General features: G+C 40.9%; 1 protein-coding gene across 2 annotated transcripts in view; it reads left to right on the plus strand.

The window, feature by feature from the left end:
* st6galnac5a (ST6 (alpha-N-acetyl-neuraminyl-2,3-beta-galactosyl-1,3)-N-acetylgalactosaminide alpha-2,6-sialyltransferase 5a) overlaps positions 1 to 27,959 on the plus strand; it is a 65,368-nt gene that overhangs the window by 17,066 nt on the left and 20,343 nt on the right. For both annotated transcript variants that reach the window (XM_085255021.1, XM_085255020.1), the window contains exon 3: positions 20,456 to 20,868. In XM_085255021.1, coding sequence (XP_085111147.1) covers positions 20,456 to 20,868 — 413 coding nt within the window. The remainder of the gene's footprint in view (positions 1 to 20,455; positions 20,869 to 27,959) is intronic.

Genomic DNA, 27,959 nt, shown 5'->3' on the forward strand with positions numbered 1-27,959 from the left:
CATCTCATTAATAATGCAAAGAAAGCTCTGATGATGATGATGATGATCATCATCATCATTATGGCATCAGATGCTCAGCTAGTATCTGAGAAGAACAATATCGACCGCCTGAGCATTAGACAAGTTTATTTATATCACAATCAGTTTACAATCAGTTTTATTGCTTCTACAAATCCATTCAGAGTTACAAACTTCAGCTACTGAGAAGATGACTGTGCAGTGCTGGAAAAATGTCTTTTTCTCCCTGACTGAAACATTTTACTTTGTGTTTATCCGAAAGCTGCAGTCAGCTGTAACCTGTAGGTTAAGACTAAGATTTTACATTTACAATAAATGTTGCATTTTAATGAAGCTCTGGATTTCTACGCTGTGGTCTTGAATGCTAATTTTTTAAAGTTAAAATGGTTACAGAGGTATCTTCTTTTAAACCACGAAACACTAAAGCACTATAAAACTGTAGGGATGGGGATCAAACGGCCATGAAATTGTGACATGCTTTTTTTTTTCTGAAAAATTCAGAATGCAAAACATGCCATCATGTTGGGCTCATAGTAGTAAGCTTTTGCACACCTGAGTCACATAAAAGCCTTTATTCTTCCATGTCTTCTGTTTAGAGTTTAGAGAAAACCCCTCTACTCTAAAACTGTGTCCACATTAGAAGTGATTTCCTCGTTGGGTAATTTGCTTGGAAGCTGACAGCTGGCCCCTTGCAGACCTTCCAGGCCCTGTGTCATGCCTCCTCAGCATCCTTCTCCATCTCCCTTATCCCTATGCCAGTTTGTGAAATGGCAGACTGTCCTTCCTGGTGGGATCAAATAGGCATTTCCCTCGCCTGTTTCTGTCAACTGGGGCCAGCACACCTGTTTTCCATCTTCAATTACCCGCACATAGAAGGATCAGCTCTTCATCCTCTCTTATTGCCAGATAGAGCATACTGTGTGGAAACCAGTCTAGCTTCAGGAAAACTTTCTTGTAGTTAATCTCTCAGTGAAATTACCTCTTCCTCTCCATCTGCCTATATCCCCCCCAGTGTTCCAGCCTCCATTCCTTCAGTCAAGCAAACAAACACCCGCTGTGGAAAACCTGTGTGGAGGAAAACCCACCTGCCTGCCTGCTCTCACGCTACCTCCCCTTGTTTGAACAAACCTTCCTTCTTTAATGAAAGTTAGAGGCTAGACACTTTGGTTGAATGGATAACCCTCTAACATATTTACTGGTTAACATATTAACAGGTCATATGCCAGTCAACAGAGTCCTGCTCTCTCATTGGTAGTCGCTTCAGTTGCTCAAGGGGAAAAGCTTCTCGTCATCAGCAGTTTTTCAACCATAGTTACTTGAAGTTGTTGAATGTTATTGACTTTCTGTGGTCTCAGGTCACCACATCGCACCAAATCCATTCTGGAAATAGCAGTGACATCACGACCAGAGACCACAGAAAGTCAATGACACTGTGCAACTTTCAGCAAGCAAAGATGAAACAGGCAGCAAAATAAACTCTACTCAACATCCAGGTGAATGATTGAAACAACCACCAATGAGAGTGTAAGATACATGTGATTGGCCCATGACCTAATAGTAAAAACATTGGATGGTTACCAGTCTGTACTGGAACTGTAAATAATAAATTATGAGCAGCCTATCCCTGTTTTAATATCTCATAATAACACTCAAAGATATAAAAAAGTTTAAGGCGATGAATACACATTAATGGAGCAGAACTTTGCTTTTCATCTGTTTGGAACTACTTCGAATCGGTGAGTCATCAGTTAGTCTAATAACATTCCATTAGTCTGGGCCATTTATCTGTAAACAAATACTTTTTATTTGCGGTTGTTTTTCAAGAATTGCATTAAGTGAAGTCTTTGAATGCTTCCTCCACTTCTGCAGCTGTGAGATGCTTACCTTTTCTTCATCGGCTGATCAGGGCTCATTAAGGGATAATACACTGTGGGAGCCTCTTTCTGAGAGAAAGCTGTTAGTATGCATGTGTGCATTGTTTGTGTCTTTATGAATTCCTGCTAGGCAGAATACGCTTAGGGTTAGGCTAATGAGCCTGCCGTATGTGGGGAGGCTCATCACCTTGGTGAAAAAATCAGTAAAGAGACAGAAAGGAAAAAACACAACAACTCCCAAACCCTTGTTTACTGACGTGAGCCGCTTCCAGTGTCGCTGCTAAGAATCATTACTTTCATTGTGAAGATCAAGGTGTGTAAATGTAACTCATTCGTACGTTTTGTGATTGTTGCATATCAGGTGTGCATCCATTGACTAAATGAATAGGCATTAGCCTGGCAATAAGCATTAGCATTCGGATTCATTTCATTAGCATTTTCCCATTAAGATGTGTGTATCTGTGAATGCAGCAGAAAAATGCATAAACAGGCTCTCCTCTATGTGGTGGAAGAATCACTTGGATTCTTTCCTTAAATACAAGCACCAAAATTGTAGTTTAAAATAATACTTCAGTAAAACAAGACAAGCATTAAGTCCGCAGCTGAAACTGCTTGTTTTTTTTTTTTTTTCAGAAAAATGGCTCAGGGATTCATGTTTTCCACTACACTCAATCCTTATTTTATTAGGTACAACCTGGTAGTAGAGTTGACTTTTTGCCTTCAATACTGCCTTTATTCTTCAATGCATGCATTTGTGAAGGTCCTCGAAGCATTCCTCTGAGATTTTGGTCCATGCTGAAATGATGGTATCAGGCAGTTGGTGCGGATTTCTGGGTATCACTTTCATGATTCCTGTATTTTGTTCCACCAAATCACAATAGTGCTCTGCTGGATTTAGATCTGGTTAATGTAGAGGCCTTTTCAGTACAGCCAGCTCGCTGTGTTCAAGAAACCAGCCTGGGATTATATAAGCATTGTGACATGGGGCATTATCCGGCTGAAAGTAGCTCTTACAACATGGCCGTAAAGGACTGCAGTTTAAATGATACTTGATTGGTACAAAGTGTGCCAGGAAAAAAACATCCTCCCCACATCTTTCCACCACCAGCAGCAGATACCTGAGTTGTTGATACAAGGAAGGAAGCTTTTGTGTTTTTTCTTGCCAAATTTTGACCCCTACCATCTGAGTGCTGGAGCCGAAATCGAAACTTATCAGAGACCAAGAAATGCTTTTCCAGTTTTCTATTGTCCAGTCTTGATGAGCATGCAACCACTGTAGTCTCAGTTTCTTCTTTGTAGCTGATTGGACACATGTTGTAGTCTTTTGCTGCTTTATGCTGGCTATAGTAAGTGTTAAATGTGTACCTGTTTTCTTTTTATCAGCCTAAACCAGCCTAACCATTCTCCTCTGACCTCTTCATCGTCCATTTATTGTTAACAAGAGAAGTGCCACTAACTAAGAGATATTTTTCTTTTTGTTTTTCCCTTTTCTGGACATTCCTCTGTAGACCGATAGTTAAGGTGAAAATAAGATCACCTATCATCACTTTCCTAGATGCTTAAATCACATTCAAAGTCACATAAATTCTGTTTCTTCCCAATTCTGACGCTTCTAACAACATCGACCTCTGCCTTCTGTCAAATCAGGAAGCAGTCAAACAGGAGAACGTGATAAAAGCCAGTGAATGGTTGATACAATACTGAAAGTCCTGTCAAAGGTCCTTTACTATTATGTGAAGTATTTAATTTGATTTGAACTTTATTTACATTAAACCATCTAGTAGTTTAAAAGGGAAAGTCAGTCACATTTTCGTCCCACTTTGCTGTAGATTTTAACATAATTTTGAGAAGAAGAAGGTGAGAATTAATGTGAGTCTTCGTCTGCTCCTGGTATTTCGCTACAAGGTGCATTGAGATAAACAGCTGGTGGTGCTTATCTTCCAGACGGATGATATTGCCGCTCAAATGCAGGTGTGGAAAATATGGTGTTTCTGCTTGATTCATTCATTAATTTGAGAAATGTTTCCCCATTGGAAGGATCAGGTGGGTTTTTTATGTTGAGTATGTGTCACAGCAACTTTCCCATCTCACCCCAGACTTTTTGAGGGTATGTGTTACTGACCGATGGTCTATTGGCAGTAAAGCTGACTTTACTCTTTATCTGTTGCTCAAGAAACACAAGTTCTGCAAAGGCTAAATGTTCAAAGATGACATGGTTTTCTGTTTTTTTATTTGAAGATTCAATTCATTTTATGAGCCGTCTAGGGGCCAGGCCATAACACGAGTGAAGCACTCGCTCCCCGAAGACCCAATCAGTGACAGGAAACAAATCCGTTCGTTACAAGGGGATTTATTTACAATGTGATGCAAGAGGAACAACAAAACGGGTGTGTCAACACTTCGGGGTGAGCCAAGGCCAAAATAACAAACAAAACGAAGCTAAACTGATTCCCACACACCTAACCTTACCAAAATAAGAGCCAAAACTAAAGACAGAGTCTGACCTTCTTAACTTACTCAAAACAGGAGAAAACGGGTGATCAAAAGAAACGGCTGCTCACCCCTACCTACTCCACTTCCTCAACTGTGACAAAGTGACTGTAGCCAGCGGCTGTCACAGGCATACTGCTTGGATGTTGGGAGAAACGCAAGAACCAGCCTTGATTTAATGGGCGAGAACTCCAGCTGGAACCAGTCACTCTGGAGCTATATCCACGCACCAAGCTATTGCCTCGATTTTTAATAACTATTCGCAGAATTTCCCTTAGGTTTTCAGTGTTTTGAGCACAAATTAACTGATGGATGGAAAAGCAAGCTTCAAAAGACTGAAGGTCTTTGCACTGGTCTATAACATGAGCACAGTGATGCCTCATAGCAAGAAGGTTCCTGTTTCGAATTCCTGACGTGGGCCTTTCTCTATAGACTTTACGAGTTCCTTACAAAGACTAGAGGCCACTTGGTAACCAACAAACAGAAATGGAGACCATTTGCTTTAAAGTAACTGTGGCATCTTTTGAATCCTGCTACTATGAAAGTAAGCCCTCCACTTCCAGTTTGCACTTTTTCAAGTTTCAGTGTGAAGTTGGATAGTATTTGCAGGTATTTGCAGACATTTCTTTATGCAAGCTATGAGCAACTGCAGCAATTTGCTTGTGACCAAAGCAATCACAACGAATTAGATTTGTTTCATCGTGCAACAGCCAGCCACTACCTGCCAGCATGGCAGTTAATTGGTGACTGTAAATTGGCTGTGGATGTAAGGCAGTTGAAGTGCTTGATGAGCATAGAATACAGGACTGTATGAATGAGCGATTAAGATGCGACTTGTAGTCTAAAGCGCTTTGAGTGGTTAGTAAGATTGTATATACATATATATGCAAGTACTTTTTCTTAAATAAAAACCTTCTTCAGCTTTTAAGTAGTGACAGATGTCAAAGACAGTATTTTTCCTCTGAAACGTAGTGGAGTGTCATAGCATAGAACGGAAATTTTCAATAAAAGTTCATGAAACCTGTACTTGAGTTCAATATTTGAGTAAATCTAACAGACACAGTGATGCACAGACACAGTGATGCACAAAGCACAGAGAGATTGAAAGACACACTCACGTGTCCTGCTTGCCAATATGAAATCTGTCTTCCCAGGAGATTCTTCCTGCCTGACAAGTGTAGTCACTGGCAGCTGGTGTTTTATACACACACATCCACACACGCACACACACCCCTTTTGGTTACTGTCTCTCATTATCCTCTGTTCCACCACATAATGGACACACTCCAAATAGAATATTTAGTACAGAAAATGTTTTCACAGGGAAGCGGAGCTTTTGCCCACATACGGCTTTGCAGTATTGCCGATGTATTATTGATGTGTTCTTTTTGTTTTTCTCGGGCTTGTCGTTATATTGCTACAACACAACAATAATTGCTCCTATGGGATTTAGCTTGACGTGATTTATCTTTTTGCACTCCAAGATTAACAGCCCGTCTCCAGTCTGGAAGACGTTGTTTTTGGTTTCTGTAAAAATTGCCAGTTTACCCTTGCTCACAACAAACTTGTCATCTCAAGTTTGACAGTTAGCAGTTCGTCTGAGTGCCGTATTCAGATTTCCTCCCGCCGTCCCTGCCCATGCATATATTCGGTTCCACGCTAAGATTATGCTGCACCTTTTTATCTTCCAGTTTCATTTTCAACTCTCTGTATCTTGTGCAGAAAAGGGACTTTTGCAGTGGAGGGGCAGACGTGACGGGAAAGCGAAACAGCGGCTTACAACTTGCGCTGAGACGTCTCCTCCGAGTCATTACTCTCACCAGACTTCTCTTAACAAGATCATCTTCTCGTTATTGATTCAGCCCATTGTTTACCACACTGCACTGGGCAATAACCATGCCTATCACTCTCAACAAACTGATCTGAGAGGATTATGGGAACATATCAGCACACCACATCCATAAATGGTAGGATGATCACGGCAACCGTGAGCTCACTCGCAAATGTGAAATCTTCTCGATCTTAGAATTAAACTCTGGTGTCTGGAGGCATTCAGAGAGGGAAATCCTGCAGATGTTTTAATGGTGTTTGCAAGGCTGCTGCTTTCTCTCGCATAATGACCCTTTCAGATATCATAATTTCGATAACGGTCTGAAGCAAGTGAGTGTGCATTTCTAACTTTTCCTCATCAAAGCAGGCCCCTGAAATCCCTGCCTTTTCTCTGAAGGAGCTGCCCTACATTTCTTGGTCTCCAAAGTGCTTCTTTCTCTGACAGCCACTCCTTTTTCTTGCTCCTCTTTTTCATCTATCAGATTGCCTTTCATTTTCTTCCCCTCCTCAGCCCGCCTCTGTCTGTCACAGCAACCCCTTTCTCTCTCTCTCCTTTTTCGCCTTCCTCCAGTCTTTCTGCCTCCCTCACTCTTCCTAATGTCCCTCTGTCATTTCCCCTTGGCTTTTTCCTCCTTTATCTTCTCCACATGGCACCTCCTGGTGCAATTTTGGAGCAAAAAGGGGGCGCAGGAGAGATTCTCTGACCTGGTAAATTGCACCTCATCTTTTGTATTCATGCCAAAGCAATCTCTCCTACAGGGGTGTATTGGTGTGGTCCTCTCCTCATAGCAGTATCTCTCCTCTTCTATTTGGGTGGAGGGTAAAGGGACAGGCAATGGCTGCATCATTGTACAGTCTGTACCAGTGGCAAACAGGCTGATATGGAGCCAATTAAGTAAAAAGAGTGTGTTGTAACAAGGTGCAACCCGACAGCCTTCACACTCCAGCTCGCTGTTCGGGTCCAGTCTTTCCAGCTCACGGCAGGAAGAGGCGTTTATTGTCTTTTCCAGGTCACCCACACTGGACAAGGTGAGGAACAGGAAGAGGAGGAGGTGTAGGTATTATCGGGGAGAAAAGAACAAGGCAGAAGCAAGGTGCAGCTTTGTTCTCTTCACCTTTTATGCAGGTGGTGAGGAAAGTTGAGGTTTAATGACACAGAGTCCTGCCTGCGGGGCTGTACAAAAGCTGCAGAGGTGTTTGGGATACAAGGGCATTTTTTGATTGGGGAGGCAGAGAAGTGAGTACAGCCAGAAAAAAAACGTGTGGGTGGGAGCAATAATAGCATCACCTGTAAAGCAGAACTCACTCCAGTGTAGCAACACTGTGGTTACGGTTTCTCGTTCAACTTTGAGGTAACTTTTGAGGATGGGGTTTATTTGTTTGCAAATCATAATTTGCAACACGAGAGCATCGCAAAACCTTAAATTTGTACAACTCCACACAATGCAGAGAGTATCTACTATTTTTTCTGCCTTATCGTCATTGTAATGAAAGCCTTTGCAAAGCAATCACAGCATTTAAAAAGAACATACGACTCCTGCCAGCAGCTTTCTGCTCGATTAGTTTGCAGCATTAACACTTTAATTCTACTTTTCAGTTTGTGGTCACCGAGAAGGAAAAGTTTACTTTGCAGAGCTGAAAAATCTTTGCTCATGCCATCATAAAACACTTTGCAATGTTTTGGCATGTGATAATTCCTCAAAGTAATGGATCTATTTCTCAAATGTATTTCTCTGCCCCAATCATATTTCATTGTCTCACTAGAAACAACACGCCCACACTAATGCAGTTTTTTTAATGCAGCATTGTTAGACGTCCTATATTGAAGCAGGGAACGCTGACTACTTCACATAAAACATAAATATTGCAGCTTGGCAAAAACTAGACTGGACAGGCATGAAATTTTGAGTATTGAGGGTTTGTTGTAGGTAGTGTAATGCTTTTCTGAGGATTCATCAGTTATTGCATGACCCCAGACGGGAATTGTTTTTGTTCTCCTAGCTGAGATCATCTTGAAAATACCTTTGAAACACATTTGATAATGCAGGTAAACTACAATTGTGCTATTTTCCATTTTGAGGAAAGCTCTAAACCTAAGCGATGTTCAATTGTGTGATTCAATCATCAAAAAAGTGTAACATTTTTGTGGAGCAGATCTTTCACAAATAGGAATTCATTGTTTTCCTCCAGGATGAAATTTAAATCATTGTAGCATTGTAAAGACCTGTCATCTGTCTGTTGCTACTCTCTCTAGATACCTCACTGCTGATAAAATAGTGACTTGTAACTTGTGAGAGACACAATTTCAGTTCTTAACTGCTTTATCCGACTGCATCAGTTGACTACCAATTTATCTGTAGCCTTTTTGACACATGATCTCTGGAAAATATCAAGAGAAACGGTCTCAGATGTAGGAAAAGAAAGATGTGTGTCACAACTGGAAACACCAATTTGGTTCAGGTCTGAGTGTTTCCTGGGTAGAGCGTGCAGTTGGCAGCAGACACGACGCCCACTCTCTTGCCTTTGCTTGAGCTGTTCTCACATACATGCTATTGTGAGCTAGCTTGTTAGAAGGTTTAATATCTGATCTGACTGTATCGGAAATTTGCATTCTCACATGCACCTCTGTCAGGTCACATCCAGACAAGCTTGTGTGTGTATGGCAGCGCTAATGCACACTCACGATTAGATGAAAGTTCACCTTCTTTTAGTTGTAATGTTTAACGCGTCGGGATATAAAATCATCAAAAATCATTTGCTCCTGAGCAGGTCTTAAAATTAGGAAAATAAACCCTAACCTTCGGATGAACTACAAAACATGACATATTACATCGTGTCATTATTTATTTATGAAAAAATGAGCCAAGATGCAGAAACAGGGTGTGAAATATTCAGCACACTTGTGACTAAGTCGCTTTTAGAACCACCTTTAGCTGCAATTAATTTTCGGTATGATTTTATCAGCCTCTCACTTCATTGTGAAGGAATTTGGCCTAATCTTCTTTATAACGTTGCCTGTGTTCGTTGAGATTTGCAGGTATTCTTTTATCCACAGGCCCCTTAAGATCCTGTCACAGCATTTCATTCAGGCTGAGGTCTGGACTTTGACAGAAACATTGCAACATCTTGATACTTTCTTTTTTTTTAGCTATTCTGTTGTACACTACTAGAAAAAACAAGATCTCAAATCAGAACTCAGTGGGAAAAATAATAATGCTGGGCAACATCTGTACTGATGGATTGGGTGATGGGTAGAAATGAAAGGATGGCCCCAGATCCTTGCATGCCTGTTTAACAGTGTTGGGGCATGCTCCTAGGTGATGGATAGTGTCCTGGAGAATCTCCTCCCAGATCTGGAGCAGGGCATCACTGAGCTCCTGGAAAGTCTGATGTGCAAGTTGGCAGAGTTAGATGGACCGACACATAATGTCCTAGAGGTGTTCTTTGGATTCAGAGCAGGCGAGCGTTGGGGCCCCTGCCTGGAACTGACTGCATACTCTTGCCACATAATGTCTCATTAAAAAGTGCTCTTTTAATTTCTTTATCAGAGAGGATTTGCTGCTGTAGATATTTTCCTGTTGCGTTACCTTGTTTCAGTCGAGCTTTAGTCTCACATTTGACTCTAGAATACTTTGCTATACAGAGGACTTCTTGGTTGGCTCAATGACAGCAAGGTGTCCAGGTCCCATAGCTGCAAAACAAGCCCAAATCATCCCTTCACCACTGACAGTTTGTATGAGGTGTTTGTGCTGATAGACTGTCTTTGCCTTTAGCCAAATGGGCATTATGGCCAGACTTCTTCACTTTGGTTTCACTGTTTTTTTTTTTTCAGTGACTCTAAGCATTACACAGTCTGACCTTGAGGTGAATTTGTTTGGAGACCGATGACCGTCTTGAATGTTTTCCCACTTGTGAATAATCGTTCTCATTGAAGGAGGACAGACTTCAAACTGTTTGGAAATTGCCTTATAACCTTTCCCAGACTGATGGGCAGCAACAATTGCTTCTTTAAGATCACTGTTGATGTCTTTGCTCCTTGGCATTTTGTTACCGCACATCTAAATGCAATAGAGTTGTTCAACACTTGCAGATGATCAATTAATTAAGTGCATTTCATTAGCAGTATCTGGCTGCTACTTACTCTTTTAATTCCTGTGGAATCATTGAGGGTACACTTAGTTTCCCACACGCTGCTTTTGCATTTTGGCTTAATTTTTGTTAAATTAATAATAACATAGTGGAATGTGTCATGTTTTGCACTTCATCTTATGCCGTCATGTGCCATTTTTACAAATTTAAAGGTTCTGATTTTCACTTGCTGGGCTATTGAGGTGTGGGTTCAGTAGCTCAATTTGTGAGTCTGAAGTATTTTTGTTTCTGACCTTGATTTTTAGAAAGCAGCTGCTGCTGCTGTTATGTGAAGGCTGTGTGCAGGCAGGAATAGGACCCACAGTGCAGACACTCGGAGGCGTAACGTGAACTCAAAACAGCTTTAATGCTAAACTCAAAAGGGTAACAAAACTAAGACGCCAAGGTAAACTTACGCAAACAAAACACACAGCAAGATAAGGGTGGATCATGACATCGACAAACTGAAACACAGGGCTTAAATACACAGAGGGAGCAATCAGGGAATGGGCAACAGGAGGGAAACACAGCTGGGGCAAATCAGGCCTAACGAAACAGGGGAAGCAAAACCAGATACATTAACATAAGACATGGACCTTCAAAATAAAACAGGAAACATAACACAGACTGAACTTACAGACACAGACTCACAGGCAGGCACTACAACAGAGGGAACAGAGACGTGAGACCAGGGCAGACACAGACACTGACTGGACACGGGGATATAGCAGACAGGGACAGCAACTAAGGATTACACAGAGACAGAACTCTTAGAAATCAAAGACTAGAAATGATAAATAATATAATAAACTCAAAACCCTGGGTCAACGACCCAGGCATCCTAACAGCTGTTTAAAAGTGCTACTGAAGCTTTTTGTTGCTGTTGGTGTTTGCGTGACTTAGAACAATGTCCTCTAAATTGTTGCATCCCTCTCCTACAGCCGTACACGTTTACGGTTACTTTGATCGCAAACACGCACGTTAAATCTCTGCTCTGTAGACACTGTAAGTGTTTAATGCCCCCCGCCCATCCCAGCACATACACACACACCACACAGTAAAGGGCTCTCTTTACACTACTGCATGCTTTGAAGATCAGAGCTCCACCACCGGTGCCTTCTATTCTTCAAACACTCTCGATGATATCAGCTTTCATTTCAACTAGTGCTCCTCTAACAAGATCATCAGCCACGTCACTTATCCCAAAAAAAACCACTCTCAGGCTTCATCAGTGAATTTTCATTACTCTCTTTTTAGGTCAGATGTTGGTTTTCGTTTTTTCTGGAGTAGATAATTGCCCTCCATCAAAGGCGTCTTCTTTAAAGATCAACACTGAAAACTCTGCCCTAATTAAGACTAGAGCATCAGAGCCACAGGAGCTGTCAACCTGGAGTATGACTGCTGACCGCCGGATTCCCTAATTGCTCCTGTTTCGTTATCCACTCTCTCCTCCTCTTCCTCCTCCTCCTCCCGTCTTCATTAGTCCTCGGCTTACTTCCCACCTCGGCTCTCCCTAATGACTGGTCAAACGTGCAAGCCAGACAAACAGCTCCAAACAAGCCCTCCTACATCGACTCTGCCCTGCAGCTCTCAACCTGCTGGAGTGTCTCTTTTTTCCCAGTGTATGTGTGTCAGCGCACATCAGCACAATAGAAGCAGGTTTGATTTTTTTTCTTCCCCCTCTGAATACACAGCCTTTACCGACATAACTGAATTCGTTGTTTTCCACTCTGCCGTTGCCTGCAGCTGTTGAGATTTTACTCTAATTGGTAACTGCAGCCGTACCGCCCCTCTAGTCCGCTCCTCCTTTGCTCCTACAGGCTCTAATTGGTGTTTTGTTTCTCTGTTCGCTTATGCTCTGTTCACTCATTCTTTTATGCTCACCATCCCTATAAGATTTATTTATCCTCCCAATTTCTCCTTCCATTTCTGCCCTCATCGGTTTCTCCTTCTAATCATCCCATATCATAAATTGCACATTTTGGTGCTCGCAGCAGAAACAAGCTTTGAAATGAAGCAAATTTTAGGGTATTTTTCTTGTCGGTTATCAGATTTATTCATTTATTTTAGGCCTTTTTCATCGGCTATTTTAATGAATGATAAAATTATGTATTATCATTTGTTGTATACACTGGATTAATCCCAGTGAGATTTATTATTTCTTTAGCCCAGAACAACTGACTTCAGATGGCTTTTTTCTGTTTGTTTTGCTTGGAAGATTATTTGTAATGGTTTGTTTCTGCTGCATATTTAGCCATGGCTGCACAGATTCCAGTGTCATTTTGGCTTTTGGTCTCACATAACTATTTTACCATCTAGTGAAAGATTTTTTTTCTTCAGCTATGACTGTAATTGGACTGGTTTTTTTTATAGTGCTTTTCTTTTCTACTTTGATTTCCCTAGTCTAGCTATCATTCACATACATTCAATAATTATACAGGCTACACAGATACATGCAATAGGTCTAGGATGCCAGCCTGGTTCTGCTGGAGGTTTCTTCCTGTTAAAAGGGAGTTTTTTCCTCCTGTTGCTAAAGCATTTGCTTATAGGGGGTCATATAATTGTTGGTGTTTTCTCTCTGTATTATTGTAGTGTCTTTGCCTTATAATATATAACACCTTGAGGTGACACTTGTTGCCAAGCATACTTTGATATGCACATTGAAGCAACCAGGTATTGAGCCCCACCTCCCTACAGCATCTTTACCAAATCAGTGTTTCAATTTCTCAATTATTAGCAAAACCCCTAGCAGGTCTTATTACTTTAATTGGTAACCGTTAGTTAAAATGTGAAAAAACAAATGTGCTATTCATAAGCAGTGTTGGCAAAATCAGTGTCAGAGCCTTATGATACTAGTGTTAGCAGAGCTTCTATACAGAGGATTTGATTTCCTATTAATTCTATTACTTCCTATTCATTTCCAGTTTGCTATTATTCCTGTTTTATTGGAAATGGCTTCAGTTCACCGGGAGACTCAGGAGGTAGTTCTCAATGAAAAAGAGAGAATGGAGCTAAATGGCTAAAATAATTATTTTCCCACTCACAGCAAAATATTTATTCTAGCTTATTCAGCAATATTACTCATTAATTATCAGAACTGCAATAAAACAGTTGAGACTTGTATTTGTTTTTCTTTCAGAAATGTGCTGACATTCTGCCAGTTTGTGCTGATTAAAATTACAGCAGGACACTCGGTGGCTGGCCCTCTTTAAACAATAACTATAACAATACATTAGGAGCATGCAGTATATTCCAGCTGGCTGTGGTGACCAGTAATGTGAAATCAGTTTTTATGACCTGCAGTTGTGTTTTAAAGTGACTGAATATGCATTTGTGATGTCACTTATGCATGGGTCAATAGTTGGCTCCCTGGTCCTCTGTAAATGAAGCTTTCTATGATGTATCTAACTATGTTTTCTCGTTGTAACCTATCAGTTTTGGAATAAATGTGAAACTGGCAAAATTCAGTATGTGTACCAGCTACACACAGTCTACCTTCAAAAGCTGACTTTCTTGATCCTCAGGAGTAAAAACACTCATATATGTTGCTTGAGGAATGCTTATGTGGGTCGGTAGGACGAAAGCAAGTGCTATGATTCTTTAGGTGGTAGACTTGGCATGGCCAAAATAATCACATGCACAGATAAATATTTCGCATCTGATGGAGGCAGGACCAAATTATAGCTTCAGACAGCTGGTTTTGCTTCTACTGGCTCTGTAACGCCTTCCTTAATGTCTGTAATGTCTTTAAATTTTGCACAGCTACAGACTGTATCTCTCTCACCCCTGTGACACTACAGTATGAAATATGACCCATCAGTCATTAATGAGCCATGGAAGACAGAAGTCACTTTCACAGTCTACATTAGCAGGATGGCATGCGAAAAAAGAGATTTAAATTGACGTCATAATTTCCCCTTCGGCTCTTTTCTAAGAAGGCCTCATGAGCATTTTTTCCTCAAGCTAATATTAAGGCCTGACTGTTGTAGAACGCTTTCCTCTGAGGAGGCTATAGAAAACAAAGGGATCTTTGACAAGCCTAAAGGTCAGCCTGGAGGAGGCTAAAAAGGCTCTGCTCTGTTGTAGCATCTGTGGGCAATACCAGACAGCCAGACAGCATCCCGCTGGGCTGGATGATTGCTGCCTCTCATTGCTCACATTTACCGGCCATATCTTCCATTTCGCATCCTTGCTAAGCCCTCGCTCGTCCCCCAACCCCCTTCCCATCGCATTCATGCACATGAAATCAATAACAACACTTGAATGCTATTTCTCCGCTCTGAGAGGGAATGGCATACGTCAGACGTAATGGTTCAGCGCAGTGTAAGTATTCCTCAAGGGACAGAGCTGAGCAGGGGGATGGTGGAAGGGAGTCGGGTGAGGAATTAAAGCTGATTTCATGCCCCCTTAAGACCCATGTGAGTTTTAACCACCAATTATTGCCTGTGTTACCCATGGGCAGCCAGGGGCTGTGAGTGCTGACCACGAAGCCAATCAGGGTAGCTGTGCCACACAGTCTTTTTCAACTACAATCACACCGTAAGTGATTATATGAGTCCACCGCGGCTTGTATTCCTCTTTCCATTTAATTATACTCTCTTATATACTCTTATATATACTTTGCAAATGTCACTCAATAATGCCAGCCTTCTGACTCACACACAAGATCAAAAGGACATTAATATGACAAGAAATATATCTTGAATGGCAAACATCATGTTTATTCAGTTCAACACCAGACTGTAATGGCCCCCAAATACCCACCCAGCTATTCCGTTTCCTTCTTCACGCCTCCCCAGGTGGTCTGGAGCTGAACTGCTTCTCTCTTTCATCACCTCCACCATCCCTCAAAGTTAATCCCCCACCCAGCTCTGACAGCCATGTTTTCTTCGGGTCAGGTAGTCAGGCGGGTTGTGTGGTGTGGAGGTACTGATTGTTCCTGCAGCCCCGTGAAGGACAGGCCCGGTGGAAGCGGAGTGTTCAGATGCAGACAGAATGAGGAAACAGAGGAGGGCGGCCTCCTCGCTCTGGGTTGTCGCTCTGGCAGGTTGAGCACAGATCAGACAGTGACTGGCTGTTGTCTGTGTGCATGTTGTTGTTTTTGTTCCTTTACTAGGACACCGTGGATGGATGGGCTTTAAAAAAAACACGGCAGGTTCACGGCAAGTCCCACAAGTGGGACAAGGTTATCCTTCATCTCTCTGAGAAACACCTTACTATAAAATAAAATAAAAAAAACGTGAGATGATTTTAAATGGAAGTTATTTATGCTGGAATAGTTTTATTCTTTTTATGGGTTGTTTTAGATTTAAACTTTCACCAAATACGGTTAGAATCTGTTTTGCAAAAATAACCATTGCTAAATAATCAATAGTTAGTTGCAAACCTTGAGTTTCCTTGAAATAATACATAGATAAAATTGTTTATTGTTGCTTAGTCATTGCATTGGCTTAAAAAAATCCAAACAAGCTCTCAGGATGTCATGAAGGTTTAATATAAGAGAGATTGAGGTCTCAACTTCTCTGTTATGTCCTCTTCTGCAGGGCTTAATTTGTCCCAGATCCTGCTAGAATAGGAGCTGGAGCCTCCCAGACTGGGACCGGCACTTATTTCACTGGATCCAGCACCTCACTTGTCAGTAATGAAATCTACCTGGAGAGAACTGGTAAAATGTCAAACAGACAATCAGATTTCTTCAAACCATTAGATTGGCTTGATTCTCAGCAGGCCAAAGTCATTTTGGCAGTTCAGACGGCATGGCTATAATTGCCAGCATGTTCTTCTTTCAAGGGCATCAAATATTGCAGTTTTGCCAAAGCCGCTGGCGTCTCAGAGATATGCGCAAGGTGTCCTTTGGCTTCGATACCTTGCCAGTATTTGACACCCTGAGGATGAGGACAGGTTCTAATAGCTGCAGCACAGTAGGTAGCAAAAGCAGTGCTGCAGAGAGGGAACGACAGGAAAGTGAAGGTCAACTAGAGGGAGCTGCGAACTGTAAACAACTGCTCGTTGTGAAAGTTGAGACTATTAAATGTAAATAACAATGATTTGTTTGCTGATGTTTTTTCTTGTGTAAGTGTCTGAAAAGTAGTTTTTAGGAAAATCCCTGATGTATCAGTGTTACTGTAAAGCCCGGACAATATTAAAAAAAAAGGCAACAATCATGTGATGCTCTATGCGCAAGCACCAGGCGATGATGTGAAGAAAAAACTCCTTTTGTAAAAGGAAGAGACCTCTGGCAGAACCAGGCTCAGTGAGAGGCAGTCATCTGCTCTGACTGGTTGGGTAGAGTGAGGGGAAAGAGGAGAGAAGAAAGAGAGGATAGGGACAGACAACAAAACACAGACTGTGTGAGAGATGAGATCAAATTTAACAACATACAGCCGTGGTGTATAAACACCTGGGGAGTGAAAAGAGGTGAGTGGAAAAGAAATGCAGAGGGTATCGCAGGAAGACCCCCAGCAGCCTGAGCCTATAGCAGGATAAGTAAGGGATGCTTCAGGGTCAACTGATTCCAGCCCTAACTGTATGCTTTATCAAAAAGGAAAGTTTTAAGTCTAATCTTAGGAGTAGAGAGGGTGTCTGTCTCCTAAGCCAGAACTGCTTCCGCAGGAGAGCGGGCTGGGAGCTGAAGGCTCTGCCTCTCATTCTACTTTTGGAAACTCAAAGAGTCACAAGTAAGCCTACAGACTGAGGTGATTCCTTTAAAGGCTTATTAGAGAACTGATGTAAGTGAAACAACAAAAAAGCATCTGCAGGTCATGTTCAGCTATGAAGATGAACATTTTAGACTTATCAAAAATCTTTCTTTGTGTGTGAAATGCTACCTTTTTAAATGAAATTGTGTGAGATGTTAAGAGGCCCCAGATACACACTGCTTTTGAGTAACAGTCAGGGGCCTAGAGTTTCGTGTTTACCAGTGTTTTGCAGTTTTTAAAATTATTGTACTCCCAACCGCCACAAAAGCAAAGCAGCTTTACTGCTGGTATGTAAATGGTGCTTTGACACACAACACCTACTCAAAGATTGTTAAAGGCCAAGAAGCCCCTCCCTCCCATACCCACTGGACTGAAAGGATTTGTCACCAGCGCTACAAACCACTGGAAATCGCCATACCTCCCAGAGGTGCCTCGGTTATTTTGTGGCAAGAGGGGGACCTACACAGTATTAGTCAGCTGGTTTTATTGTAATAGCTGATTGGTGAATGACTACTGGCTTAAAAGTAGACTATTTTCCTTTAAATTGTGCTGGAGAAAAATATGAAGTACCACTGAAATTGGATAAAATTACCTTTCACTCCCTAAAGAACTGCACAGTTTGTCGTATACCTACTGCAGAACGACTCCTCCCAGCCTTTATATAAAATCACCCTTTTATAGAGAAACTGTGGCTCAGTGGAATAGTTTTTTTTTTATTCTGCTGAATTATCTCAAAAATAAAAAGATTCCTGGAAAAATCAGAAAAGCTTTTAATCAGAGCAGCTAGACTGTTTTATGGTACAGCAGAAAATACTTTTTCTGATTTTTTTTTCCCCCTCATCTGTGTCTTTTCCCCACTGCTGGTAAGACAAAACATAATCAGGATTGGGAAATTCACTGAGTTGCATTATTGATCACAGCTTTGATCAGGTGTTGTAACCAGAAACTGATAAAAGAAAGAAAAACTCTTAACAGTCAAAGTTTAAATGTAGCATATCTTTTAATTATGTTCAAAGGCATTTTGTTCACTAAGGAGGAACAAAGGCAGCGATTTCAAAGACATAAATGATAGATGTGTCTTGAATTATAAACCATTTGTTGCATGAATCTTTAAATGGAGTTCGAATTTCAGGGGGGTTTCGAGGATAAATTGGATGTGAAAGATATTTTCGGTTCTTTGGAGTCAGCAGGCGCTCGCGTCCCATCTCGAGGTAAACCACAGTTTACCTGGACTTTATCGCCTCAACCCAGAACCACCATATTGGATGGGTCACGTAATTCCGACTGGAATGGAGAACCTCGTCCAAAGCATGCAGCTTATTTCTTAGTAATAGCCTGACCGAGCTCCCCAAAGAGGCCAATTCTGGCCAGCAAGGCCCACTTAAATGCTCCGTGAGACAGAGGAGGAGAGAATAAGGTCTATAGAGCCACTTAAAAGCCCCTGGGTAAAAATGGGATTTCTGACCTGCTCCGCTGGTGTCGCAGCTCTTCAGCCAGATTAGCTGTCAAAGCTCTGCCAGGTGGGAGAGGAAGGGCCAGGGGAAGACGAGAGGAACTGATGGATGCTGGTGCTGTTCTTGGTGATGATGTAGACCACCAGGACCTCATTAGCTCAACATTTCATCAAACACGATGGCACCAGTGTGGCTCTCTGTGCCTCCATCTATCTCTCTCTTGGCCCTCTCTCTCTCCCTCCTTTACATATCCTTGATTTCCGTACCTCTTCTGTGGTCCTCTTTTCGTTCCTGCCTCTTTTCCATCTTTCTGTCACCCCCCCCCCCCCCCCCCCCCTTTTTCTCCCTGCACCTTAAGGTCTCATTAAACAGATGAGCCCGCTCCGCCACTAATCTGCCACTAAGTCAAAGTCGGCAGATGACGACGATAATGGCACATCTTCCTCCACCCCCGCTCCACCCCCACACATATCAGGCTATTATCATTTGTTCTTATTAATGCCAAGAAAATGTAAATTTGTTATGGCTATAAGAGTGTAAATAACTACCACACGTATCAGCTGGGGTGATATTTCAGGGCACATTAGAGGGCTCTGCAGGGCTGGTTTGCATATCATTGATTTTCGGTGCAGGGGTGTGTGTCTGTGTATGTGTGGCAGTGCGGGGGGAATCACAGACATGCCCACAAATACATGCAAAGCATATGTGCAGCAGCTTCATACATACCAACAACATGCAGGGCAGCTTTACATATATCAATAGGGCTATGCAAATGATTTATGTGCATGCCGTAGTGAAAAAGAGGTCACACTTACATCAGCGGGCCGTGGTGTTGTATGTTTTTAGTCATAGACACAGATGTAATTTAAAATGAACAAGAGACCTATTCATTCGCTATTCATTAATTACTTATTTTCCTTATTCTCTGTCATATACTGTTACGCGGATGGATATTAGTATAACACATGGCCAAAGTTCCAAATATTAAAGCCAGTTTTGACACCCTTCACCATCCTTCCTTTATCAGAATTAAGCTGGCGTAAAGGGAGGGCAAGGGAGCTTGTTTATTTTATGCTGCACCATGGCTCAGCATGTAAAGTAAAATTCAAAAAAATGCTTCTAACTGTGAATTGTGAAAAGCAGCTGTATTAGAGTCCAAAAATACAAGCCTGGAAATGAACATAATCATAGAGCAAAAGAAAAAAGGAGCTCTGCTGTGGCAGCTCATATATGGACAGGAGCAAGAAGAAAAACACCATCTACAAAGTAGAAATGAATTCAAATAAATATGTTCATGTTGTAAATACCCTCATGTTCATCAGGCAAAAGCAGTATTTATGCTATCCTTACAGCTGTCAGTATAATGGTGAATATTGTTGTGATAGTTGTTTCTATTGACATGGTTGTCCTGTGTGCTGTATTTTTTTTAACAATATAATGTTTTGTGAGTTTCCCATAAAGTATTGCAGGTGATTTTCTGCATCTTGGTGTTGGTTTTGGAGGTAAACACACATTTTTCTGTTGTGTGGGAGTGAGAGAAAGATTTAAGGTGAATCCTTTATAAGACCCCAGGGTTTCTACCAATCGCAAAGCAATATGACAAGCTACATATACCCAGGAGGCTCTGTCGCTACCCATTTGTCAACAAAGCATTTTCTGCCTCAAATACATTGTGAAGCTTTTTACCAAAGTTCCCCTAGGTGTGCATTTCTGTCTGCTTTGCATTTCTCTGTATAAACCAAGGCTAAACAGAACTTCACAGCATTTTTGACTTGTGGAAAAAAGAGTTTGTAGACTTACAAACAAATAACTGCAGAAAACGAACAGAAATTCTGCTGCTGTGCTTCAGGGGTATTCACGGAAGGATGTGGAAGCCAAATATTGTGAGAAAGTTCATGTTTGCTTACTTGTTTTGGTTTTTTTTTCTGCTTCTTCTTCTTCTTTGCCCTCTTCTCTCACTCAGCCTCTCAGGATGCACTGCCACACCTGCACCCTGGTGACTAGCTCAGGTCACCTCATTGGAGGCGGTCGAGGTGAAGAGATCGACCGGGCCGAGTGCGTGATCCGCATGAACGACGCTCCCACCGCCAGAGGTTACGCCCGTGACGTCGGTCACCGCACCTCCCTGCGTGTCATTGCACACTCCAGCATGCAGCGGGTCTTGAGAAGTCGCAACGAACTGCTCAACGCCAGCCAGGACACAGTATTTATCTTCTGGGGCCCCAGCAACTACATGAGGCATGATGGGAAGGGCCTTGTGTACAACAACCTGAGGCTCATGAAAGAGGTGCTCCCCAAGCTCAAAGTCTACATGATCTCCTGGCAGAAGATGCTGCAGTTTGATGAACTCTTCAAGAAGGAGACCGGCAAGGACAGGTGAGGGCGTCACTGCATCAGAACCCATCATCATCAGGAGTCTAATAATAGTTCAGCTAAAGCTATAATTTAATTAATATTTAATCAGTTTTATAAAGTTTTAATCATTCTGCCCTTAAACAAACTTAACAGGTTGATTTTTATAGTTTGTACAAATGCGTTATTATCTGATCAGTCAAACGTTCACATGTCACTATCCCTGTGGAAATCAACCATATGCCACTAGGCTGTAGTCCCTCCCACATACTGTATCGAAAGCAAGGAAAGATTTTCAGTCACTACCAATTTCATTCACTTGTGTGATTCATCTGACCTTCAGGGCAGCACAGTCAATACTTTTCAAGCTACAAGTTTCACAGCTTCTTCAGCTATTACATCAGCAGAAAATTCAGCCATATTTCTCTTGTGAATTTGTCCAAACTTTTCCAACGCATAGTGCACAAAGATTAGTAAATTGATGAATTTGGTGCACGACTTACCGACGGCGAATGCTTTACAATGAGCTCATGTTACTGATAATGATGCTGGAATAGTGTTGCATTTTTGTTATGTGGAGTTTTTGCATTGCAAGAATGCATGCGGGACCAAAGATATGTTAACTTTGGCTTCTCTTGTTTGTCTGTGCTGTTGTTGGTCCTTTAGTTGGGCTTATGTAAAAGACAAAACTCACAGTGCAAAGAACATCTTGTAATGGAGTGAAACCAAATGCTTAAAACTGTCCTCTGCAGCCATCGTTTGTTCTTCTCAGCCATCTTTCTTTGATCTTTGTTGTCTTTTGAGCTCCTTCATCTTTATTGTGAACCCGTCTCTGATTTTTCCGTTTTCTGTTCAAGCAAACTTTTTATCCAGTCAGATTTCAACCTACACATAACATTTGAGTCACAGACAATGCTGTTTGAGGACTATAAACACGTCTTGTTTGAACTTCCACAATCCTTATTTTTGTGTAGGCTGAGAAACAAAAGTGGGACCATAAATCTGGCCTGATCCAATTCAGAGCACATAGTCTATAGTAACTATACCATATGCCTTCTCCCAAATAGTCTCTTTTATTCCAGCACCGTATGAAAGTCAGCTTCTTTTGTGTTGTAAAAGTGTATATGTCTGTCAAACCATGGCTATGCATTTAGTAATACAGTACGTACCATGCTTGCAGGAAACCCTTAAACTAAATGGACAAGAGTAGGTGGTTGCAAAGCATGCCTCTGCATTCATAATCCATGTTGTGTTTGAAAAACAGACTTTAGCAAGTAAACCTGGATGTCATGGAAACATGAACGTGCAAGTTTCTCGCATAAAGAAGTCTCAGATATTGTAATTTATTTACAAAACTACTTGAATGGGTCTCAGAGGGATCTACTTTAAAGTAGTAAAGAAAGGAATGAAAGTGACAAAACAAGCTTTCACTTTCTTTTGTGTGGTGTCCTAATGGCCTCCTAAAAATTACCCCGAGTTTCAGTTGCAAAATGAACAGTGTTAAAGGACTCCGTTTTAATGAGTCGGAGATGAGTTCTCAGCCCTGTGGCCATTAACTCTTAATGAAAACCCACCCATACAAACACTGTTTGTGTCTCCGTCGCTTTATCTGAGCCTTTGTTTGGGGTGTCATCGGAGATTGAATCTGACTTCAGCTTAAGATAGATGCCGTGGGGGAAATCGCCGAGCAGAGGATTTGGTGAATGGCTCAGACATCAATCCTTCAGAATCTGTGCCTACAATCATGGTAAATGTTTACAGTGAGCAGGCTTTCTCTGTTATTGTTCGTATTTACAGTTTCTCATCCTTTCTAGCACCAGGCATTAACATCAGTGAGAATTATTCGAGGTCCTTTCTGCTCCATGGAGCGTGGAAGCAGAGAGAAATAAAGCCTTAATATATTAGTGTATATCTTTGTAATGCTTGAGATAAAAATTTAACAGAAGCTCTGTGCATGCAAAATGTCTCGTACCTTTATGAAGCAATATTTTATCTAATTTGGAAAATGAATCCCGTGTTATTTAAGAACTGGGAGCCTGTGGCCGCAGCACTAAAAGCAGAGCTTCTGGGTAATCAACCGTGCAATCGGCAACCCTGCAAGCTTAATTGTAATTATGGGTTATGCCTTTTCAGTAAAGAGAACTAATATGGTTTAGGATGATGCCACATCCTGCAGTTTTTAATAACACATACAGAAGAGAGAAGGGAAGCAGGTGTCCCTCTGCATCCTTTCTGGTAAATTCCTAGAATGAGCCTTAACTGGTGATTAGAGTCAAATTAGCTTTTGAAATAACTTTTTTCTCCCTTGTCTGTGTTTTCTGTTCCCATGATGCTTTGTGGTAATTGTTAACAGCCCAACTGTGGTTTCTGCTGGAGCTAGCTGCAGTGTAAAATATGATGATTTGAGATAGGTCACCTATCAAAAAGATCTAGGTTGAATCCCTTTAACAGTGCATCTTACATCAAACCTTGGCAGTCGTATTGAAGCGCGCTTTGATGGCTTATGAACATTGGTCAAAAAAAGGAAAAGAGAAAAGCCACAGCAGGGCAGCTGTGCATCAGAGAGCAAGGAGACAGCTGGAGCAGTGGACAAATTACATAGCTGTGAAGAACAGCTGAAAGGGACTCATTTATAAAGCTGACTTTTGATCAGTTTTGATCTTAAGCAGGATTTACAGTAAGCAGAAGCAAAACTTAACTTTGAGCTTATCTTAAAGCAACGTTTTGACTTGTAATACGTTTTCTGCAGGTTATGTAGAGGTGTTTCAGTTTGGGTTGTAAACACGGTCTGCGGTGACTTTTGTAGTTCTGTCCTTCTGGCCAACTCCCCTTCTTCTACTGCAACATTACGCTGGTTCCCAAAACAAAATAAAAGGGTCTGCTGCAAGAAATCTGCCAGTGATTGGCAGATGAAGCCTGCAGATCTGTCCACAGTGTTATTCCCGTGGAAATGACCTAACATTGTGTGGCTACACAATTCTACACACTTCTACATAATGTTACATACTTTGAAATAAAAAAGTTGACCCCTAGAGTGTTATTGGGAGACATTATTGGTTATGTTATGTTTGTGACTTTTAAAAAAATTCTATGTTGCTAATCAAGGTCATGGAAATTACCCTCAATGGTTCCTCGGTTATTTAAAGTAAAATATTTTCTACAAAGTGTATATGTTAAAGATGTAAGAAAAACTTATAAACTCAAAGGAACATTTTTATTGACTGAAAATGCTCACAAATGTAACACAAATATAAAAGTACAGTCCTGTCCGGTCGTCTAGGCAACCACTTCATGTCACTTGGTGAAATTTCATAGACTTGATTGAGCGTGTGTATACACCTAAGTATAGGTTGTGCTATCCTAAAGCATGGTATTTGACGGGCTGACACAACAACAGTCTCCGTCTTTCCATAAAAGAGCAGAGCAGCAGCTGCAAAAGAAAAGAGTGCATTTTAACAGTAATAGTGAGGATCTTCTAAAAAAATTTAAATAAATTATAGATATAAATTTTAAATATAACAAGAAGTAATTAAATCAAAACTAAGTAAGTCACAGATTTCAAATTACTAAATCAATTAGCAGTAATACGACTCACAGTAAAATTAATACCAATATATTAAATTAAATTATTAAATGCATCTGATGTATGTCTGAAAATCAACTTGCCAGTTTTAGGTGACGATACGGTCCCACCACTTTTCATGGCATAAAGTTTCACTAATTTCTAGAAATACTACATAAACATCATATGTCAAATTTACCACTGTTACTTTCGATGTTATGGTCAGTGATGTAAGAGTAGATGGGGTGAAAAACAGAATTTCCCAAATTCCAGAAGAACACTGAAGTTTGAAATGCTCCAGGCAACTTCAGATTGTTAAGATGCATTTATGTCACTACCTGTCACATCACCTGATTTTTGCTGACTGGCTGGGACAACTCCATATACTTCTACAACCACAGAGAGGTTTGGGGAGGACAATTTTGATGTCTTTCACAGTTACCACATAGGGTTCTCTGCCAGATAAAGCCTATAGAAATCAACAAGGCTATTTGCTACAGCGACGATATAATCCTAAATTAAGTCTTTATCCTTGTTTGCCAACCAAAGATGTGTTGTCCTTCATTGCCACCATTTGATCTACCAAGAAGTTGGGTGTTCTCTCTTGATGGTGTTGCAGAGTAGACAGAGCAGGCAGCAGATAGCAAGCCAGATGAGATGGAAAGAGGAGGGATACATGACAGACAGCTTGAAAGGCAGATTGACAGATCTGTAAAGATCACGGGCTCGAGGCTGATTGGCTCAGAGCCCTGACAGATCACTGGACAAGAATAGTGATATTGACATTTTGAATGAGCAAGAAAGAGCAACAGTGACAGCCCATATCAGTGCAACTGATATTTAAGGTAACAGTACAGATCTTCTAAGTTGAACTTACAAAACAGTGAGTGGAAAAAAATTTAAGTTGATTTGAGATTTATAAGTTACAAGTTAAAAGTGATATTTTTAGAGCGTGCTTAAACTGAGATTTGTATGCCTTTTTAGAAATAAGAGCCCAAAACGAAGAACCTGTGATCTTTTGATCTAAAATTTGAGAATATTCAACAGGCCCAGCAGTGAAAAAGCTCCCTGCTAAATGAAAAGAATAGGACACATTTACAAACCAAGTAACCTTTAAAGGCCATGCAGACACCCACACGTTTCCACTTATTTTGGATGATAAGACTTTTGCTCAGGTTGAAGGTGGGCAAAACCTTTGCTGTGACTCATGAAATGTCACAGGACTGCTTAAGCTATTATGACCAAGATAAAGGTGTAATTGGTCAAACAAACAACACAAACTGATGGAAGAAAAGTGATGTGCCTCATATCAATGCATGCGGTGTGGAGATTTCCACTATTTCTACATAGATTTTCGTTGTTTAAAGACTTCTGCTCTTACAGAATTGAAGAGTGCAGTCTAAAGTCTGAACTTGAAGTCAATTTACAGTCCAACACCAAACTGAAGCGAGGATTCAGGTTTGCTGCTTGTAGGGAATGAACATTAGAAAATACATATAATGAGGGGAATGTACAGTAGTAGGAAAAGATTATATGTGGAAGCAGACTGCAAACAAAACATATTCAGGCCACATTATTGCTGCCATTTCCATGGATATAAAAAAGAGCGAAATACAAGAGAAACTGTGATCAGACAGAACGTGATGTGGAAGTCAAGTAGATACAGAGGCGACTAGAAAAAGTGAAGGAGTTTAAATTAGTAATCAACCCTAAACACTGCAATCACTCAGGATGAAAGTGTCAGGTATAAATAACCGTGTGCACACACAAAATGAACTCAGATATTTTTATACTTTTTCTTTATAGGAGTGTTATGAAATAATGATGCTTCACAGATGTTTCAGCTTGAACTTACAACAGCAAATCATACCTGTATGTGACCTTCACACAGTAATAACAATAATAGGCTCAAAGACAGTATAGCTGCTATATATGTATAGTAGCAGTCAGTGGTCAGTCATTGTGGTCATTTGGGGCTTTTAATTATTTTTTTAAACTTTTCTTTTCCCAGGGTTGAAAAATAAACAGCAACCATCTGTATTGGCTTTAAAAATCCGAATTGGATGCACAAGTTTGAATTTATTTAGGATCTTCTCTGATCCACACAGACTCAAAAGTACAGCTCAAATATATCCATACACTCACACTAATATTTGGTTAAATGTCCCTTAAAAGCTTTTTGGTGGCTATAAAAATCATCTTTGCAAGGTGCAAGTTCCTAACATAGTTTGGGCTGGATATTTGACCAGCTCTGCTTGGCATAACTGGTGAAGTTCATTCAAATTTCCTCGATTTCCTGGCACCAACCTGGCTTTTAAGTGCAGTCCACAAATTTTTAAAAAGGTTGAGGTCGAGGCTTTGGGACGACCATTCCAGAAACCTAATGTTAGTGTGTAACAAAGTTTCAAGCATCTATAAAAAATCTAGGAAATCATTAAAAACCCCAAATTACCATGACATTCATGATCATAAACTTCTGACCACAATTGCACAAATATAACTAAAAAACCCAACTCCATCCACCCCAAAGAGATTTAACAGTCATTTCTCTTGTTAGGAATGAAATGCAATGGAAAGCAAAATCTTATGTTGAAATATAGAAATGTGATTTTAAGACTCAAAAAAGAAAGCTCAACGTGCAATTAAACTTATAGCTACATGTGTACCTTTTCTGGATTTGCAATCCCAAACCATGTAAACATGAGAAGCAGCACTGCTCTCCTTCACAGGGATAAATGTGTCGTCCCACTCACAGCTTGCCTCAAGTCCTTTTAAAAGACAGTCATTGAAGCTAAGAGCTTGACATTTCACACCACATTATTCATCAGCATGTTCATAAACAAGGAAATGAGGAAGACTTCTTAAGTGAGATTAGCTGCATGCCTTCTGACTAAGACCTCCACACATCCACCACAGATTGGTTGGTGTCAAAATGCTGTGCTTTGAACTCTCAAAGTTTTCTAATTTGCAAAAGAAGAGCTTGTGTGTATGTAAGCCTGTGTGTGTGTGTGTGTTTGAGAGACAGGGCTGTTGTTATATTAAAGCCCGGTGGCCATGTTTGCATATCAAAACAAATCAGCATGTTCCAGACAAACTGGGTCCTGTCTTAATTAAAAGAAAATGAGAAGCCTGTGCTTCTTCTGCGATAGCATCACTGGGTCGACAGCGTTGTCTGCTGCATGGACAGACTCTAATAAAGCAGCAAGTCACACAAAAGGGTGTTGTCACTGTTCATAACACTGTGGCCAGTGTGGGCCGATTGATTTGGTGGGTCTGGATTGTTCAACCACATTTTAAATCAACATCCATTTTGTGGTGCGTTTTTCCAGCAAACACAAAGCTTTATTGGACCACAGAGAAATAAGGAGCGGCTGTACCTGAAGAGGTTGTTTTTTTTTTGCTTGATTTGAAGGAAGAAAGCAAACGAAGACTGGGTTTATAGTCTCTATTTACTGTAGCTGTAGTGCATGTTTGTCCTCCGCTATTTTTATTTAACCGAATGAGCATCTTCAAAAGTTCCCACTGTGGAGGATAAAAGTAGCAAGGCAAAATA

This window comes from Mchenga conophoros, linkage group LG18, assembly GCF_057382185.1.
Source record: "Mchenga conophoros isolate Kocher_MC1m ecotype Shallow Benthic linkage group LG18, M_conophoros_male_GT1.1, whole genome shotgun sequence".
NCBI classification, from domain to species: domain Eukaryota; kingdom Metazoa; phylum Chordata; class Actinopteri; order Cichliformes; family Cichlidae; genus Mchenga; species Mchenga conophoros.